Source organism: Bos indicus x Bos taurus, chromosome 6, assembly GCF_003369695.1.
Source record: "Bos indicus x Bos taurus breed Angus x Brahman F1 hybrid chromosome 6, Bos_hybrid_MaternalHap_v2.0, whole genome shotgun sequence".
NCBI classification, from domain to species: Eukaryota; Metazoa; Chordata; class Mammalia; order Artiodactyla; family Bovidae; genus Bos; species Bos indicus x Bos taurus.
In genome coordinates, this window is record NC_040081.1 from 114,100,942 (window position 1) to 114,120,263 (window position 19,322).

The 19,322-nt window shown below is 55.6% G+C and overlaps 1 protein-coding gene across 6 annotated transcripts in view; it reads right to left on the reverse strand.

Moving 5' to 3' along the window:
* ACOX3 (acyl-CoA oxidase 3, pristanoyl) overlaps positions 1-19,322 on the reverse strand; it is a 48,957-nt gene that overhangs the window by 24,390 nt on the left and 5,245 nt on the right. For all 6 annotated transcript variants that reach the window (XR_003511620.1, XR_003511621.1, XM_027545151.1 and 3 more), the window contains exons 4-8: positions 18,929-19,003; positions 18,337-18,426; positions 15,170-15,313; positions 6,973-7,061; positions 59-155 (exon numbers count right to left, since the gene is read on the reverse strand). Coding sequence is in view for 4 of the 6 variants with exons in the window: in XM_027545151.1 (XP_027400952.1) it covers positions 59-155; positions 6,973-7,061; positions 15,170-15,313; positions 18,337-18,426; positions 18,929-19,003 (495 nt within the window). In the remaining 2 variants the exon portion in view is untranslated. The remainder of the gene's footprint in view (positions 1-58; positions 156-6,972; positions 7,062-15,169; positions 15,314-18,336; positions 18,427-18,928; positions 19,004-19,322) is intronic.

The window sequence follows — 19,322 nt, forward strand, 5'->3', positions numbered from 1 at the left end:
ACCTGGAGGGGACGGCTTCCTCACCCACAGACACCCCCTGCCCTGGAGGCTCCGGTACCTTGACGTGGGTGACGTAGGCGCCCTCAGGGGTGACGTCTCCTGAGCGGTTCAGCAGGTCCTGGCGGGGAATCCTGACCTTGTGGAACATGGCGAACCTGTGTGGGGACACGGCTTCTGGTTAAACCGCGGGGACGGCCCTGGGACTCACCTCCCACTCCCGAAACCTGGTCAAATCAAAGCAGGGGACAGCTCAGAAGGGGAGGTAATCCCCTAGAGACTGGAAAACCCTGAGAGCAGACGCAGGAGGGAAGACCGTGGGAGACGGGGCATCTCAGCACACCCTCCCACCTGTGAAAGCGGGCTTTATTCACTGCTTTGTTTTTGCGTTTGTTGTTGCTGCTGTTTGCTGCACTGCGTGGCTTGAGCGATCTTACTTCCTGGACCAGGGGTTGAACCCACCAGGCCTTCAGCAGTGAGAACGTGGAGTCCTAACCACTGGACAGCCTAGCCTGCCCAGAGAAAGCTTAAACAAAAGATGTGGTGCCAGTGGTGGGTTCTGCGTGAAACAAATCGGTCGCCATCTATTGGTAATGTTGGAGACCCCGCCCCCCACTGCCCCCCAGGCTCAGGCCTCAGGGCTGCACACAGGCTCCTCCTACGCTGGGAGGGAACGCCCTCGACGTGGCCGGACAAGCCCAGATGAGGTCCCAGCAGGAAACGCGGACCTTCTTCCTAAACGTGAGGATCTCTGACTCTTACACTTGGACCCCGCACCAGAGTCTCCCACACGGGGCGACAGGGCCAGCAAACTGGGCCTCAGACCTCCCAAGTCAAGCAGGAGGACGAGCCGTCCCATCGGGGCTCCAGACGCAGGGGTCAGCCCCCCTGAGCAGCTGGAGAACACACCTGCCCACACATCCCCAGGGATCGTGCGCATGTGTCAGTGATCAAAGGTGTTTTCTATGGTTGTCGGGAAGGAAACGCTAACTCACAGGAGTCCGGGGACAAGGCTGTACAAAGTACCAGGTGGTGCGGAAACTGCCAAACAAACACCCCAAACCATCGATGTCAGCAGTTGCTAGAGCACCGAGGGCTTCCCAAGTGGCGTGAGTGGGAAAGAACGCGCCTCCAAGAAAGTGAAGCCACTCAGTCATGTCCGACTCCGCAACCCCATGGACTGTGACCTACCAGGCTTCTCCATCCATGGGATTCTCCAGGTAAGAATACTGGAGTGCATTGCCATTTCCTTCTCCAGGGGCTCTTCCCGACCCAGGGATCGAACTCAGGTCTCCCGCACTGCAGGCGGATGCTTTACCTCTGAGCCACCAGGGGAGCCCAGAGTGATCTAGGAAAGTGAAAGTCACTCATTCGTGCTGGACTCTTTGCGATCCTATGGACGCCATGGAATTCTCCAGGCCAGAAGACTGGAGTGGGTAGCCTTTCCCTTCTCCAGGGGATCTTCCCAACCCAGGGATCGAACCCAGGTCTCCTACATTGCAGGTGGGTTCTTTACCAGCTGAGCCACATGGGAAGCCCAAATATACTTAGCATCATTGACCACTGTGAAGTGAAAGTCACTCAGTCATGTCCAACTCTTTACAACCCCATGGACTCTACAGTCCATGGAATTCTCCAGGCGGTGATACTGGAGTGGGTAGCCTTTCCCTTCTCCAGGGGATCTTCCCAACCCAGGAATCGAACCCAGGTCTTCCGCATTGCGGGCAGATTCTTTATCGAACCCAACCCATTGCAGGTGGGTTCTTTACCAGGTGAGCCACAAGGGAAGCCCAATACAGGACTCATAAAAGACACAGGCTTGATCCCTGGGTTGGGAAGATCCCCTGGAGGAGGGCATGGCTACCCACTGCAGTATTCTTGCCTGGAGAATCCCATGGACCAAGGAGCCTGGCGGGCTGCAGTCCACGGCGTCACAAAGAGCTGGATGCGACTAAAGTGGACACGACTTAAGGCACTCAAGCATAGAGCCTTATCGGGTTTCTAAGCATTTTCAGCGCCATGTGGAACCTTTCTTACTAAACCACAGGAAGCAGCTCTGTGAGGGACAGCAGCACCCTTCAGAGAAGGGGGACGGCTCCTCGCCCCCAGCTCACCCCCGGCCCCTCCCCGGATCCCCAGGCCGCGCTCGGCACCCACCACCGTCCAGAGTCAGCACGCTCACCTCCACCTCCGACCCAGCGTCCTCACGGTCTGTGCCTCTTCTGATTTCCTCAACAGTCTCCGCCTTGGTCTCTCCAAACCCCACCTTGTCCCCCCTCCGCCGCCCCCTGTCCTGCACACAGGGGCAGAGGCCTCGGCACACTTCAGCTCTGAATGGTCACACCTGGCACGAGAACTCTGATCCCAGGGACCAGCAGAATTGAAACCCGCAGGAGGATGCAGTAAGCCCTCCGACGGGACGACCGCCTGCTCCTTGAGGCTCCCCACTATGTAGCATCTGCCTGCGACCTTCAAGCTGGCCACGCCCTCTCCAGACTGGCAGGTGGCTCCTCTGAGCACTGCCACCTCCTCTGAGAGGCCTGCCATGCCTCCCCGCCCCTCCCCGTGACAAGCACCGGGTGGTCCTGTCCACGTCGCTCGCTGAGTCATCCTGCCTCTCAATGGGAGCTAAGCCATCCTGTTATAGTAAGGGGCGTGTGCCCAGAACCGAGCAGACAGGGCCATGGATGAGCCAGCCAGGAGTGAGACTTCGTCCCCTGGGAGCTGGTACAGTCTGCACGGACCCCCAAGTCCAGGGACAGCCTGGGGCTGACACAGCTGGTGCCACTGGGGAAGAGTCGAGGCCCAGGGGAGGGGCAACTGGAGGCCGCTCCCAGATGCCTCGGAATCGACTAGGATTCCGCACGTCAGGCCGCGAGGCCTCCACCAGCGTCCAGGCCAGGGGTCTCCCTCCGGTGTACAAAACACAGGTCAGGTCTGAGCGTCTGAAAGCGCTGGCCTGGAGGCGGCCACGCAGCAGGCGTCCGTGGGCCTCCAACCCCTGCGTTCTGAGAATGCCTAGCTGCGGTGCCGAAGCCCCCCGTGTGGTCCAGCCCGTGACTGGAAGGCCGCGGGATGCTCTCCCAAGTCTGCTGCTGTAGACATGGAGCACCCTTTTTAAGGAGTGGAAAATCCTCACCCGCCCCCGCCACACAGGGGATGGAACCAAGCTGAACGTACTTATACTTGGAAAAGCAGTCGCTTGGGGTTTAACCGAAATCAGAATTTCACACATTCTTTTCTGAGTCACCGACAGTGAATGCCGCCCGGCCTGCAGGCCAGAATCCCGGGTCCGTGGAGGACACAGGTGTGTGTGTGTGTGCGCCTGCGTGTGCTGGGGGGCACCGGGTGTGACACGGGGATGTGAACAGGCAGTGTGCCTGGCTCCTGGCCCTGCACCCCTTCCCTCCTGGGCCCCCCACGTCAGGTCCTAACAATTTCCTTGCTCCTTCCCAGCCCCACCTGGGACCAAAGACACCCAGCAGGTCTCAGCACACACCCCCGCCCCGCCCACCACCAGACGCTTCCCAAGGGGCCACTGCGCAGGCGCGAGGATGCCTGCAGCCCATCTTGAAGGTGAGGCTCAACAGCTCACCCGAGGGCTCTTTACTATCTTGCTTTCAGAGTTATTTGACTAAAAGTAATCCACGTAATTTACACCTGCCCTGATTTCTAGACGGGCTTGCCTGGTGGCTCAGCTGGTAAAGAATCCGCCTGCAATGCGGGAGACCCCAGTTCGGTTCCTGGGTCGGGAAGATCCCCTGGCGAAGGGACAGGCTACCCCCTCCAGTATTCTTGGGCTTCTGTTGTGGCTCAGCTGGTAAAGAAGCCACCTGCATTTGAGTCAGTTGTAATGATGCGGATGAAACTGGAGCCTGTTATACAGAGTGAAGTAAGCCAGAAAGAGAAACACCAATACAGTATATTAACGCATATCTATGGAATTTAGAAAGAGGGTAATGATGACCCTACATGCAAGATCGCAAAAGAGACACAGATGTAAAGAACAGACTTTTGGACTCTGTGGGAGAAGGGGAGGGTGGGATGATTTGAGAGAATAGCATTGAAACATATATATTACCATATGCGAAATAGATTGCCAGTCCAAGTTCGATGCATGGAAACAGGGCACTCAAAGCCCGTGCACTGGGACGACCCAGAGGGATGGGATAGGGAGGGAGATGGGGGGGGTTCAGGATGGGGGACACATGTACACCCATGGCTGATTCATGTCAATGTGTGGCAAAAACCACAATATTGTAATTAGCCTCCAACTAAAATAAGTAAATAAATTAAAAAAAAAAAAGAATCCACCTGCAATGCTGGAGACCTGGGTTCGATCTCTGGGTTGGGAAGATCCCCCGGAGAAGGGAAAGGCTACCCACTCCAGTATTCTGGCCTGGAGAATCACCATGGACTCTATAGTCCATGAGGTTGCAAAGAGTCGGACACAAATGAGCAAATTTCACTTCGCTGATTTCTAAACAGCCTTCCTGCAGACTCAGGTGCTCCTGTGATCTACCTACAAATTGTTACTGCTTTTTTTAAAATACAAGAGGTCTCTGGACAAAAAGTCACTCCATCACAACGCTGCCCTGCAGGCAGCAGGCAAGTGGGGGAAGCAGGGACTCAAATCCATCCCGGGCGCCCTCTGCTGGGCATGTGCCCCGCGACCAGCAGGGACAGCGGCATGTCCAGCAAGGCGGGCCCCTGGCCCCTATCCGAGCCCCAGCCTGGGGCAGGGAGCGGAGGGGCCCCAGGCACTACAGAACCTTCAAAGGCTCAGGGACCTAGTGAGGCTGCTTCCACGTCCCGTCCATCTAGCATCCCCTCAGAACAGTGCCTCTGATCTCGGGGGCCACTCTGGGCCTGGCTTCAGGGTGGTCACCATGCTGCCCCCTGGCGGTTCCCCAGGCTGGCACGGCGGAGACTTACAAGAGCTGTGCCCCCCCCACGGGACACGCTTACTTGCAGGAGGGCCTTAGTGGTCCAGAGAAGCTTCTGCCTGTAGTGTGGGACACCAGAGCTCAGTCCCTGGGTCGGGAAGATCCCCTGGACGACGGCACAGCGACCCACTCCAGTATTCTTGCCTGGAGAATCCCATGGACAGAGGAGCCTGGTGAGCTACAGGCCATGGGGTCGCAAAGAGTCAGACCCGACTGAGCAACTAACACTTTCCCTTTTTTTTGCTATGTTGGCGTGACTGTGTCTCCCGGGCGGGGCGCTGTAGTTAGACACAGTACTCAGTCTTTAAAACAGGAGCTGACTGGAGGGGGGAACCAAGCGCAGAGCCTTTCACTGATGTCCCAAAACAAGGTTAAAGGTTCTAACTTGTAAAAACCAAAACGTATGGGGACTGGGAACTCGTGAGCCCGCCTGATGCCGTCCGCAGACTGCAGTGACCCGGTAGCACTTGTTCACGGCTGGAGGGTCACCAGCCTCCAGGCTGCACGTGGGCTCACAGACCCAGCATAGACATAGCCGCCACACACAAGCTTTCTGGGCCCCATGCTAGGGCACGCAGATCTAAAAAGGCGACAGGGCCTTCCACCCGCAACGCTCTCATGGCCCCTGCGATGCCGCCGACTGCCCAGAGGACCAGGGGCCCCACGCACCTGCACCAAGCCACGATGGATGGAACTACGCCCCCTCCCCACCAGGTAACTAACAGGTCTTCTCACAGGCCAGCAAGAGGGGCACTCAGAACTCTCGACGGCTATTAGTTAGGAGGCTTGTGCGTGTGCAGGCCTGGTTTTGCTTTTTAACAACATCCTGCCATCTTCTCCTCAAGCTACAGAGTAAAAAAATTGATGGTTCTCCCCTTCTCGGGCACAGGCTGGGGCCTCACCTGTTCTGAGGGTCTGAGCGGAGATTTGAGACACTCTACAGGCCACCAGCTCCCCAACTTATGGGGAGGGACAGCAGAAAGGACCCTCCGGGTGCTGGGAGGCCGACCGCCTGCTCCGGCTTCTGTCTCGGAGAAGACCTGCCTCCTGATTTATTTATTTATTTATTTTTCTGCCTCCTGATTTATATTCAAAACGACCAAAGTCAGCGTAACCAGAGGGTTCCAACTATGGCCGGGCATGCTTCTCCCTGCAAAGTGGCAGGTACACAGACGTTCCTAAGATGCAGCGTGAGATACAAGACTAAGGAACCTCCCAGCTCTGCTTCCCCACATGGGAAGCATCTCAGGAGAACAGAGGGGCGCCAAGCGTCTCAGCCAGAATTTCTGGGAGATGGCAGGTGAGTCCTGCCCGAACGCTCAGGTGAGGGGGCACCGACGGGTGGCTCACAGCTGGGGAGACACGCCCAGCCCCCAGGCAGGGCTATGTGAGGGGCCCACCATGGGGACATCGCCGACGAGCAGACAGGCGAGGGGACAGGCTGGGAAAGCTGCTGAAGTTCAGACCAAGAGGCAGGGCTGGACCCGGGATCTGAACCCAAACCGTCTCACTCCCAAATCTGTGCCCTGAGTGAGCCGGAGAATCCGTCCTGGAGGCTGCAAGGCCCCTCCTAACGTGGCTGTCCTGCCCACCTGCCCCCTCCAGCTCCCCAGGCCCAGGTCTCATCTCACACCACACTGCCTCCACTACCCAGACCCCAGCTTCACCCACAGAACGGTGTGGGCGTGGGCTGAGTGCCTGAGCTCCAGTCCAGGGGAGCACGCCGGGGTCTCGAGCTGAGGACCCAGGGGCTCAGCCCCTGATTCTGGGCTGAGAGCTGGAGTGGCCATCTGCCAGGGACAAGTTCGCTGCTCAGCACGCAGGGCCACTTAACAGCTCCTGAGGCTGGGCTTGGAGCAGAATCCGCCCTTCCCGACAGGGTCCTGCGTGTGGAGGTGCGGCGCATCCTGCAGGGCGCGGGGCGGCACTGAGGGGCCCAGTGGGCTCCAGGGTGGGCAGTGCTGAGTGGGCAGCCTTGCAGTATGGGCCCATCAAGGGAGCGACCATCAAGTTCAAGGGCTGGACTCACCCGTTGTCCAGGCCGTTCTGCCCCAGCTTCTTCCCAATGTCGCCGACCATCACCCCCGGCATGGGAAGAAGGGTCTTCGGGTCCCGAATCTGCACAGACCACAAAAAAAAAAAGAAAAAAAAAAGACAGACAGCAGCAGTGAGGGCCACATGGAAAAGCAGATGAAAAGGTCCAAGACCCCCACCCTGCGACCAAGCCATAGGGTCCCTGCGTGCAGCTGCCGTGGGTTAAACTGACCTCCTGAAACGTGGCCCTGTTGGGAGGCAGGGTCCTTGCAGATACTGACTGAAGATCTGGAGGGGAGACCGCCCTAGTTACCCACGGGGGCCTGAATCCCATGGCCCGCATCCTCCGAGGGTCAGAGGAGGAGAAGACATGGGGAGAGGGGGCCACGGGCGGACGGAGGTGGGGACTGGTCAGAATTGGCCACAGCGCAGCATCGGGGGTCAGCGGAAGCTGGCAGAGGCAGGAGGGACCCTCCCTTGCAGCCTCTGGGCAGCGTGTGGCCTTTCTGCCACCTTGACTGGGCCCCTAGCCTGTGGTACTGTGGTTGGTCACCGGGGCCCCAGGACACTGGTCAGTGTGTGTCAGGACACCAGGCACCTCCTATTCATACTTTAGATGCAGGACTTTCCGCTGGGTGTTAAGGCAACGACAAAAGGGCCGTGCACATGTGTGTGCGGATTATTTTTGTAAATTTCCGCTGCCCCAAAGGTGAAAGTCGCTCAATGGTGCCCAACTCTTTGCAACCCCACGGACTAATCAGTCCATGGAATTCTCCAGGCCAGAATACTGGTGTGGGTAACCTTTCCCTTTGCCAGGGGATCTTTCCAACCCAGGGACTGAACCCAGGTCTCCCACACTGCAGGCGGATTCTTTACCAGCTAGGCCACCAGGGAAGCCCAAGAATACTGGAGTGGGTAGCCTTTCCCTTCTCCAATGGATCCTCCTGACCCAAGAATCGAACCGGGGTCTCCTGCATTGCAGGCAGATTCTTTACCAACTGAGCTACCAGGGAAGCCCAAAATGAGCTGCCAACAAAGACAGTTACTGAAACATACAGAGATGGCTAGCCGGTCAGTCCTCACTGCGTGACCTTTCTGCGGACGGGATGCAACGTCCTTCTCAGAGACCCTTGGTGATTCCCAACCAGGCCCGACTCCATCACCCTCCCCTCCCGACCAAGGGCCATCAGCCAGCGTTTCTGGTTGTCACAAGTGGGGTTACCACAGAAGCTACTGGGTGAAGGCCGGCAACACTGCCCACACCTCACAGGGCACAGGACAGCCCCGCAGCGTGGAGTTAACCTGTTCCCAATGTCAAAAGCACCAAGGCTGGGAAAAAACCTGCATTAAAGCAGCACTGAATTTGTACTGTTTGGAGTTTAGCTATTTGTATGAATTGCTAGTTTTTGTTGACTTCAGCGGAACAGTTAGTTATCTTCCTTGAACTTTATAATCCTGATAATTAAAATGAAATAGAATGCTAGTGACAAACAATAAGGCTCAGTAAAGATTCAGATAAAAACTCTTTAAAAATCTTAGGAATTCCCTGGGGGTACAATGCTGGGACGCTACGCTCTCATGGGACAGGGCATGGGTTATATCCCTGGTTGGGGAATTAAGGGCAAACAGTGCAGACAGCTAAAAAAAAAAAAAGAAAAAAATAATAAAAAGATAAAAATTATTTTTAAAACCCTTATAAGGTAGACAATAGTTTTAAAAAGATAGAGACCGAATTTTAAAAACCAGTCACTGATTTTTAAGGAATCAAACAGAAAACTACTGCGGATGCTGGTTTTCAGTTCATCTACAAAGAAATAACAAAGTCCTTACAGACTTCATGCTAACCTCCAGAACCAAGGACAGGATCCTCACTAAAGTCAAAAGCAGAATTAGGTAACTGTATCCTCCTCTCAAACATATTTAATTGTATCAATGCACATATATTTAACTTATATGCAGAGTACATCATGAGAAACGCTGGGCTGGAGGAAGCACAAGCTGCAATCAAGATTGCCGGGAGAAATATCAATAACCTCAGATATGCAGATGACACCACCCTTATGGCAGAAAGTGAAGAAGATTTAAAGAGCCTCTTGATGAAAGTGAAAGAGGAGAGTGAAAAAGTTGGCTTAAAGCTCAACATTCAGAAAACGAAGATCATGGCATCTGGTCCCATCACTTCATGGCAAACAGATGGGGAAACAGTGGAAACAGTGTCAGACTTTATTTTTCTGGGCTCCAAAATCACTGCAGATGCTGACTGCAGCCATGCAATTAAAAGACATTTACTCCTTGGAAGCAAAGTTATGACCAACCTAGACAGCATATTCAAAAGCAAAGACATTACTTTGCTAACAAAGGTTTGTCTAGTCAAGGCTATGGTTTTTCCAGTGGTCACATATGGATGTGAGAGTTGGACTGTGAAGAAAGCTGAGTGCTGGAGAATTGATGCTTTTGAACTGTGGTGTTGGAGAAGACTCTTGAGAGTCCCTTAGACTGCAAGGAGATCCAAGCACTCCTAAAAGAGATCAGTCCTGGGTGTTCATTGGAAGGACTGATGTTGAAGCTGAAACTACAATACTTTGGCCACCTGATGCAAAGAGCTGACTCATTTGAAAGGGCCCTGATGCTGGGAAAGATTGAGGGCCAGAGGAGAAGGGGATGGAAGAGGATGAGATGGTTGGATGGCATCACTGACTCGATGGACATGGGTTTGGGCAGACTCCGGGAGTTACTGATGGACAGGAAGGCATGGCATGCTGCAGTTCATGGGGCGCAAAGAGTTGGACACGACTGAGCGACTGAACTGAACTGATGTATATATAACATTTCCCACAATAACTGGAGACTGTCAATCTCATAAGATACAACATCCCTGCAGTAAAGTATGCCCTCGGGTACACGCTGCTCCATAGAAAGTACACAGACTACAGAGAGACACCGCACAGCACAGGGCACAGAGCCAATGTTTTATAATAACTTTGTGAAAGTCGCTCAGTTGTGTCTGACTCTTCGAGACCCCATGGACTATACATAAGTCCACGGGAATCTCCGGGCCAGAATACTGGAGCGGGTATCCTTTCCCTTCTCCAGGGGATCTTCACAACCCAGGATCGAACCCAGGTCTCCCTCATTTGCAGGCAGATTCTTTACCAGCTGAGCCACCAGGGAAGTCCAAGAATCCTGGGGTGGGCAGCCTATCCCTTCTCCAGCGGATCTTCCTGACCCAGGAATCGAACCCAGGTGTCCTGCATTGCGGGTGGATTCTTTACCAGCTGAGCTATCTAGGAAGCCCACGACATTGAATAACTTTAAATGGAGGATAATCTGTAATTTTGAACCACTGTGTCATACACAGAAACTCACATGGCTGTAACAATAAAACACTGTAAATGGATTAACCTCAATTTAAAATGTCTTTTTTAACGAAAGAAAAAGAAGCGTTGTGGCAGTGGTGCTCGTGGAGGCAGCTGGTGTGCAGGGCTCCCCTGAGCAGTGGGTCAAGATGACCACAGCCATCCCCTGCAGGGGGGACAGCGGGGTGTACCACCTCATTCCCACGGACCATGACCCCTAGGGGAGAAGACTTTGTGTACGAGACTTCTGGAGCCATTGCTGCTGCCATCGTGGTGGCCTGTCATCATCGCCACTGAGGTTCTGATCCTGCCGAAGAGGTATAGCAGGACAACGAGGGCGAGACGGGAGATGGAGGCCCTGGGCCCCGAGCCAGCCGCCCCTCCTGCCCTGGGCCCAAAAAGCCACAGCAGCCGGCACCCACTGCTGCAACCTTGAGCCCTGCAGACATCCAGGTGGGGACTCGGGCCCACCCGGTCCACGATGCTGTCTGGGCCACTGTCCAAACAGCTTTTGGTCAAGACTGAGCACAGTCCTCCTCTGGCTGTTTCTCTGTAAGCTCCTTCCAGTTAGGTCCAGGGAGGGCATCTCTTTCACAAACCCACCCCCCCAGCCCCATCCTGCCTGGCCCCACCCCTGCTTTGTCCATATTCCTGCCACCACCCTTCCAGAAAGCTGTGCTATGTTGGGAATCCACTGATGTGGGTTTCACTGTCTCCCCCAAACACAACAGCTAGACAGACGGGTAGGCAGGCAGGCAGACAGCCGGGGAGCCTCCTGGTCAGGAGTCAGGGGTCAAGGCAGGCTCCTGAGAGGGGCTGCCCTGGGTGACCACAGAGGGAGGGCCACATCCACAGTTCACAGAGCAAAACGTTCAACCCCACAGTCAGGCATGGGGGAACTCTACTGGACTACTAACCAAAGACCTGACTTGTTGCCTTATGACTTGTTCCAGCACTAAGTGACCGCTAGCTGGCTCATGACAATGCATCAAAGCCTTTCTCCCTCTTTAAGAAAGGCTTTGGGAAAAACTCAGTTCTTCTCCAAAGGCGTCTACTTCTTTAGCAGAGTCAAAGTCAAAGACATGGGATGACCTTGAGGAAGACACAGGATGGCTTCTAGGATGAAAGCTTGCGCAGCGTCCGCGGGCCTGGAAGGAGCCTGGTGGCTGGTGCCCACACCCCGCCCCCAGCAAGGGGCTGGGTTAAGCTTGACTCAGCCTCGTTTCTTGGCTCCCCTCTCTCTGAACGTTGAGTAACCCTCTATCCAGTTACCATCTTAGCACGAAGGCCTAGTATCTGAAGGCTGATCAGATGACAACTCTATGTTACCACTACCCTTCCTGGTTCCCCTGCCAAGAGTCAGGATATACTCCAAGTATTACAGGCACAAACCGTTCTTCCAGAGAGAACTCACCTCTGAATCCTTAGCCTGCAGAACAAGCTATTGACAGGGGAAAGCATTTTGGAATTCAGAGGACCTGCCTTCCCAGCCCTGCTTCCTGACTGTGTGGCCTCGGGAGAGTGACTGGACCCGTCCCCATTCCGTTTCCTAACGTGAACTGGGACTAACGTCTGCCTCTGGGGGAGCCAACAGTCAGGGGCTTAGTGAAACAGCTCAGGAGGGGCCTGGCACCCAGCAGAGGCTTTACAAGTGGGAACCAGCACTATCATGACGGATTTCCTCCACTGTAAGACATACACTCGCTCCCACTTTAATCAATCAGAATATGTCTTAAAACTGATGGGTCCATTAACGAGGCTGCTTCCCACCCCCACCCTCTCAAAAAGCTGTTTTCTAACCAACTGTGTATTTTACAATTGATGACATCTTGGACATAAGGTAATAAATCTGTCTCCTGCTACAGAAAAAAGAAAAGAAGAGAAACGAGTATTAGTACCTGGAGAGTGTAAGTCACTACAGTGCGTTAAACTAATTCTGTTACATTTTCAACAAATTACACTCTTCCATCTATCACCTAATGACATACAGCGTGTGTGTGTGTGCGGGGGTGTGTGTGTGTTGAGTCTCTCAGTCGTGTCCAACTCTGCCAGCATGTGGGCTGTAGCCCGCCAGGCTCCTCTGTCCATGGGACTCTCCAGGCAGGAACAGTGAGTGGGTTGCCACGCCCTCCTCCAGGGGACCCTTCCCGACCCAGGGATCGAACCGTGTCTCCTACATCTCCTGCGCTGGCAGGCGGGTTCTTTACCGTCAGCACCGTTTTTTTGATGACTTGTTCCCACCTCTCTTTCCCAGTAGACGGTGAACTCCACGAGCACAGGACTCATGCTGCCCTCAGGGCCGCACAGGAGACACGCTAGGTACACAGAGAGCATGGGCCGGATGGAGGGGCGACAATGCCCACTGAGGGTTTGGAGAGTGACGCGTAAGGGAACACAGAACATCACGCGCGGCTCCACAGTCTAGAGACAGAAACGCCGGAAGACGCCGCCTTCGGGTCCAGTTTCCAGGTACAAATCTATACTCCAGAAGCAGGATATGGTGGCCTCAGGTATCAAAAAATACACATGGTCTGCCGGTGATCACTGTAAATTGGAAACTAAGAACACGAAGGAATTCCCTGGTGGTGCAGTGGTTACGACTGCACATTCACTGCTGAGGGACGGGGTTCAATCCCCGGTCAGGGAACTGAGATTCCACAATCCATGTGGTGTGGCCAAAATAAACTGAAAATAAGGGCATGAGCATCGGAGGAAATGGATCAACTGGACGTCATGGAATTCAAACCCTAGTGCACAGAAGATGATACTGAGAAAGTGAAGATACTTACAGAATGAGAGGAAACATTCGCACATCATCTGTCTGAGAAGGCTGAATGTGCATAAAGAACCCTCGTGACTCAGCAACAACAAAAATGCCCAACCTAGGAATGAACTAAGAGACTCAGTGCACACACGGACAATGATCAGACCACGAGGAAAAGCAGCACTCTGACCTTCAACCCACAGCAGAGCCCAGGGAGCTGCACAGCAAGGCCCGGACAACTGGCCAGGACTCATAACTGATGGCCTCCCTAATTGTTGTCCTGCTTCCAACACAGAATCAATCGGAGAAGGCCCCACCTGACCAGTCACCCAGGATACCCCTTCTTCTGGCAGCCGTGCCCAGCTCCCACTGGGTCCCCAGCCCCCATCAGGCACCCTGAGCCACCCTCTGCTCCACTAGGAAGCTCATGCCGTCCTCCGCCTGCCTCTGAGCCTCTGCCAAGCACAAGTTCAGCCAGCTCTGAGCAAACAGCCTTTGCTTTCACCATCCCTGCTTGGTTCCAGAGGACAAAGGATTTGAACAGACATTTCTACCAAAAAGATACAGAAATGGCCAATTGGAACGTGAAAATATGGTCCACACTGTTGGTTATTAAGGAAATGCAAATCAAAACCACAACCGGATACTGCTTCATAACCTCTAGGGTGGTTACGGAAAAAAAAAAAAGAAAATTGATAATAACCTGTGCTGGTGAGGATGCGGGAAAACTAGACCCCTCAGCCCTGCTGGTGGGTTGTTTAAAATGCTAGCAACCAGTATGGGATTCAATAAAAAGTTCAACACAGGGTGACCATAAGACCGTGCAATTCTTCTCCTGGGTACAAACAGCTCCCCAAAAAACTGAGGACCCACGTACAGACAGACAGTGCTCATGAACGCTGACGGTAACACCACGCCCAACAGCCCAAAGGTGAAGTGCACCCAACGTCCAGCAGAGAAGGAACGGATACACGAACTGTGGACCAGCCACAGTGGGTCATTCGGCCTCAGAGAGGAAGGGGGCCCTGGGACAGGCCACCACGTGGATGAACTTCAGACACAGGCGAAGGGGACGAGGTCGGACGGAAAGGGTCACGTAGCGCGTGACTCCTTTCATGCAGAACGTCCGGCGGAGGCAGAGGCAGAGGCAGAAGGCAGCCAGGCGACTGCCAGGCCTGGGCAGGGGGTGGCAGGGAGGGCGTGTGGCATGGGCGTGGGCGTCTTCCAAAGAGGAGACGCTCTGAAACCAGAACAGTAGGACGTGGAGAATGCACTCAGTGCCCTGAATGGTTCACTTTCACGTGGCTAGCCGTGCGCGCTGAGTGGTGTCCGACTCTTTGCAACCCCACGGACCGTATAGCCTGCAGGCCTCCTCTATGCTTGGAATTTTCCAGCCAAGAATAATGGAGTGGGTTGCCATTTCTTCCCGACCCAGGGATCCAACCCGCGTCTCCTGCGTCTCTGGCACTGGCAGACGGACCCCTTACTGCTGCACCGCCTGGGAAGCCTTTGTACGTGACGCGAATTCTCCTCTCGCGAGAGCCTCCCCACCGTCAGAGCAGTCTCAGAGAATAGCCATGTCAGAACGGGTTTGGGGATGGTGGGAGCCGGGTTTCATTCGGTATCCAGTCAACCCAGGCCTGTGGACGCTGCAGCCGCCCTGGGCAGCGGGGGACAGGCCAGCCGGCTGTCCCAGGCACCCCCAACAGCCAGGGCTCTATTTGTGACCTGGGAGGGGGCTACACGAAAACCCCCAAGTCAGACTTCATCTCGGAACTTCTGCAGCCCCTCAGACCGCTGCTAGAGCCTGGGCATTGCCATCCAGCAGGATGGAGGCTCTCCCCGAGATGAGCTTGGAGTTGGGGTTTCTCAGAGGCAGCACCTCACATATGGGGCTGATCGTTCTTCCTGGGGGCGGGGGGGCGGGTGTCCTGTGCGCTCCAGGGTGTTGACCTGTATGCACCATGCGTCTGCACCCCGAAATGCCAGAAGCGCCCCTGCCCCCAGCTGTGATAAAAACATCTCTGGACGTGGCCAGACCTCCCCACCCCAGGGGTGAAACCTGCCCCTACCTGGACGAGAAAGGGGTGCAGCCCGTGGCACTGGCCCCCCGGCGTGTACAGCTGAGCAAACACCACTGCGTGGGTAGCGGTCTTGCCCATGTTGCCAACCCAGAATTTGGCAGCTTCAAAATCGGGGGAATGGATGATGAATTCCTGCACGAGGGAAAAAATGGACGCTAGAGACTGCCGCACACTGGAGTCTTCATCTCTTTGACACGTTCAGTCTTCTCTGTTCGAAACCTTGGAGGTATAGGTAAGAGCTGATGGAAGGTTATTTCCGTGTGGCAAGGGGAACCCCATTTAAAAAAAAAAAGCATATGCTGGGCCTTATGGCTTAAAGAAGAGCCTCCCTGTGGAAGACGATGACCAACATGCGAATAGTAAAGCACACGTAAAGCTCCAAGCTGCCAACGCCCCAGTCGAGTTCACCGTTCAGCGAGCCTTCCCCAAGCACAGATTGGGGCGGGGGTCCCCTCCTTGGCTTCACGCCTGCCTACATCCCCCACCCACTGCCAATTCGCCAAGTTTGGCTCCTTTGCCCACCCTGTCTGTCCCCCAACAAGCTCCCCGGGAGTCCAGGAGCACAGGGTGGATGCGCACAGGAATTAAAGAAGGAACAGATGGGAGGGGACAGGTCCCCTGAGGACACAGCCCGGGGCTTGGGGAGGCAGCAGGGAGCAGAGGGAAGCAGGGCTGAGGCCTGCCCCCAGGGAGGTCCCACCTGCTTGTGGGCGTCACCCAGCCAGCTGGCTCCCTCGAGCGCACACCACTGCTCTCTCCTCCCCATCGAGACGCTGCATCTCCTTCTTGTCACTCAACAGAAGTGACACCGGGTAGTGACACTCCCAGGTGGGATGGGTCATGCCGGTCCCATCCCATCCCTGCCCCACAGCCCCTGGCCCAGCCAGTTTCTCCCCGCTGGTGACAGGACTGTGTCTCCCCTCCAGCATAAAAGTTCCGTGCTGCTGACAGGACTGCGTCTCCCCTCCAGCATAAGAGTCCCACCGGCATGTTAGTGGCCAGGAGCTGTCTCTAGCAGCAGTGTTGAGTACACAGTAGGGTGCTCAGCAAACAGCCTGCAGGAGGCTCGGGGCTCCTAACCTCAGCTGATCTTCATTTAAGGACCAACGCCAAGAGGAGGAGAGTCAGAAGCAACAGCCTCGCAGGTAACTGAGTTTCACCCAGGCCCCGAGGCCATGGAGGTACCACCCTCCCTCTGCAGAGTCAGGAAGGGCCTCCCCATCCCCTAGCCCAGCACTGAGAGCCCAGGGACACCAGCGAGCTGAGCGAAAAGAAAGGCTGAGAGCCAGAAAGACCCGGGTGCATATAAAGATATCTCATGGCTTAAACAACAGTCCCTTGGACTGCAAGGAGATCAAGGCTGCTGGGCTACTGCTGCTAAGTCACTTCAGTCGTGTCCGACTCTGTATGACCCCATAGAAGGCAACCCACCAGGCTGCCCCGTCCCAGGGATTCTCCAGTCAAGAATACTGGAGTGGGTTGCCATTTCTTTCTCCAGTGCACGAAAGTGAAAAGTAACAGTGAAGTCGCTCAGTCATGTCCGACTCTTGGCGACCCCTTGAACTGCATGCAGCCTACCAGGCTCCTCCATCCACGGGGTTTTCCAGGCAAGAGTACTGGAGTGGGGTGCCATTGCCTTCTCCGGAGATCAAGGCAGTGAACCCTAAAGGAAATCAACCCTGAATACTCATTGGAAGGACTGATACTGAAGCTGAAGCTCCAATACTTTGGCCGCCTGATGCAAAGAGCTGACTTGCTGGAAAAGACTCTGATGCTGGGAAAGATTCAAGGCAGGAGGAGAAGGGGACGACAGAGGATGAGATGGTTGGATGGCATCACTGACTCAATGGACATGAGTTTGAGCACGCTCCGGGAGTTGGTGATGGACAGGGAGGCCGGGCGTGCTGCAGTCCGTGGGGTCACAGAGTCGGACACGACTGAGCGACTGAACAACAAGGATACCAAGAGGCCACACACCTCGCTCTCAGCCCCTGGAGTGTGGCGGACCCCCGCCTCTGCTCCCAGGCACCCCCAGCAGCCTGCAGGGCGCACACTGCGACCCATGCCCCCACCGCCCCTGTTCTTCCAGGGGCTTCTCAGGTTCATCCTCTTGAGCCCCCTGCCCACAGTGCCCCCAGTACACACAGCCCACCTGTCCCATGAATAAACTCATGGTGAGCAGACACACGGGGCAGGGCTTCACCCTGCTGCATGCAACTCGGCAAAACCACATGGACCAGTTGGGGGAAGGGCCGCAGACACTGGACCCGTGAGGAAGGGGCAGGAGGATGTGGCCATCTGGGAGAGGTGGGGGCCGAGGAGCCCGACACCAGTGATGGGAGAGGGGCCGCAGGACGGGGAGCGGCAGAAGCCACAGGTCCCCCGCACGCCCCGCCCTCTCCCCTGCCCCCCGCTGCCCTCCAGAGCACAGACCAGCCGACACACCACGCTCCTGTCTGCTCACAGAATACGTGTTCCCTCCCCGAGGACTGCCAGGTCCGATGGACGGGCCTCCTCTAGAGCACCCTCCCCGAGGACTGCCGGGTCCCCACGGCACTAAGGAGCGAGCCTGCACAGAGCAGCCTTCAGTGCACAGCGCAGGGAGGGGGGCCAACCGCACAGGTGCCACGGAGAGCCCACGGGTGCAGGAGTGGCCCCAGGACCAGAGGGGCTGGGCTGCTGTCCAGAGAGCCTGGCACCAGACAGGCTGCTAGAGACGGACGAGGGTCAAGTCGAACCTTCCTTGTTTGTTCTATAAAACGAGAGCAGCGGGCACCGCTCCCTAATCACACGCAAACAAACCTGGTAAACAAACAGATTTTATAGAAAGACAGCTGCGCCCTCAGGCTTCCACGTCCTAGCCCAATCCAAACCGCAGCGGCTTCCAGGTATGACCAGGTTTCACCGCTCACAGCCTTTATCTCCTACGCTCTACTGTTCACAACGTGATGGATCTCGGTGTGCACTTAGGCAAGAGCCAGGTTTCTTGGTCTAATTATGTGACAATACCATGTTTCACATGCTCGAAGCCTGGAGACAGAAGGGCGGGTACCACCTACCTGGGTGCTGGGGTCGTAGTGAGCTCACCTACCTGGGCGCTGGGGTCGTAGTGAGCTCACCTACCTGGGTGCTGGGGTCGTAGTGAGCTCACCTACCTGGGTGCTGGGGTCGTAGTGAGCAGTCGTGCGTATGCCCTTGGTGTTACTCCCATGACTCACTTCCGTCAGAGCAAAACATCCAAAAATCTAGCATGGAAACACAAAATGAGGTCAGGTGAAAAGGTCCTCTCTGCACCTTCCTGGAGGGACCCTGCCACCAGGCTTCCTTTACGGCCTAGACCACCGAGCAAAGCCCCAAGTCTCCATTTCCTGCCTGATGCCCAGCGGGCTCACTGAGCCAGCCTGCTGTGCGAGATGCTGGCTGCAGCTCCCGCCCGGGAGGGCAGCTGGCAGGTGGGCTGCTGGGGTCTCTCTAAGTCAGCACAGTGGCTGAGAGCAGCTCTCAGGCGTCAGAAGAAAAGGAAGGCGCTTCCTCGATAAGAAAAAGCTCAGCTCCTATCGTGCTGGGAATCCAGCACACCCCAGTTTGGGAAAGAACAGCATGAACTATTTGGTGAGCAGCCCCAGAACAGCATGAAAGGAGGAGCGGCCCCCCACCTGGAGACCCTCTGCGGCAGGGTGCCCTCTCCACACATCTCCAGGAAGAACACATAACAGGACCCGAGGTCACCCACGAGCGCCAGCTAACCTCCAAACTGAAGATCTTTGGAAGGTACTTGAGGTGCCGTTCAGAACCAGAGCTGTAAATGGCCGATCCAAAAGTCTGAAAATACAACATCACCATGGAAACAGGGGGAAGCTAAGGCTGCTGCCACCCTGGGACTTTACCCTACTCCCCACCCCGACACACACAAACACACACACACACACAAACACCACACCCCCGGCACCACACCAGCCCCCAGCAAGAGCTCCAGCTTCCAAGACAAAGCAGCACTGGGGTCCACGGCCCAGGACAGCCCCTGGACTCAGCTGCCTGGCCTTGAGCTCACGGAGTCACGAGACCCAGGTCCTTGTTGCAAGCCATTAACACGCGCTGAACAGGACCAGGAGATAGTCCGTGAACAGCAAGGAGGTGGGAG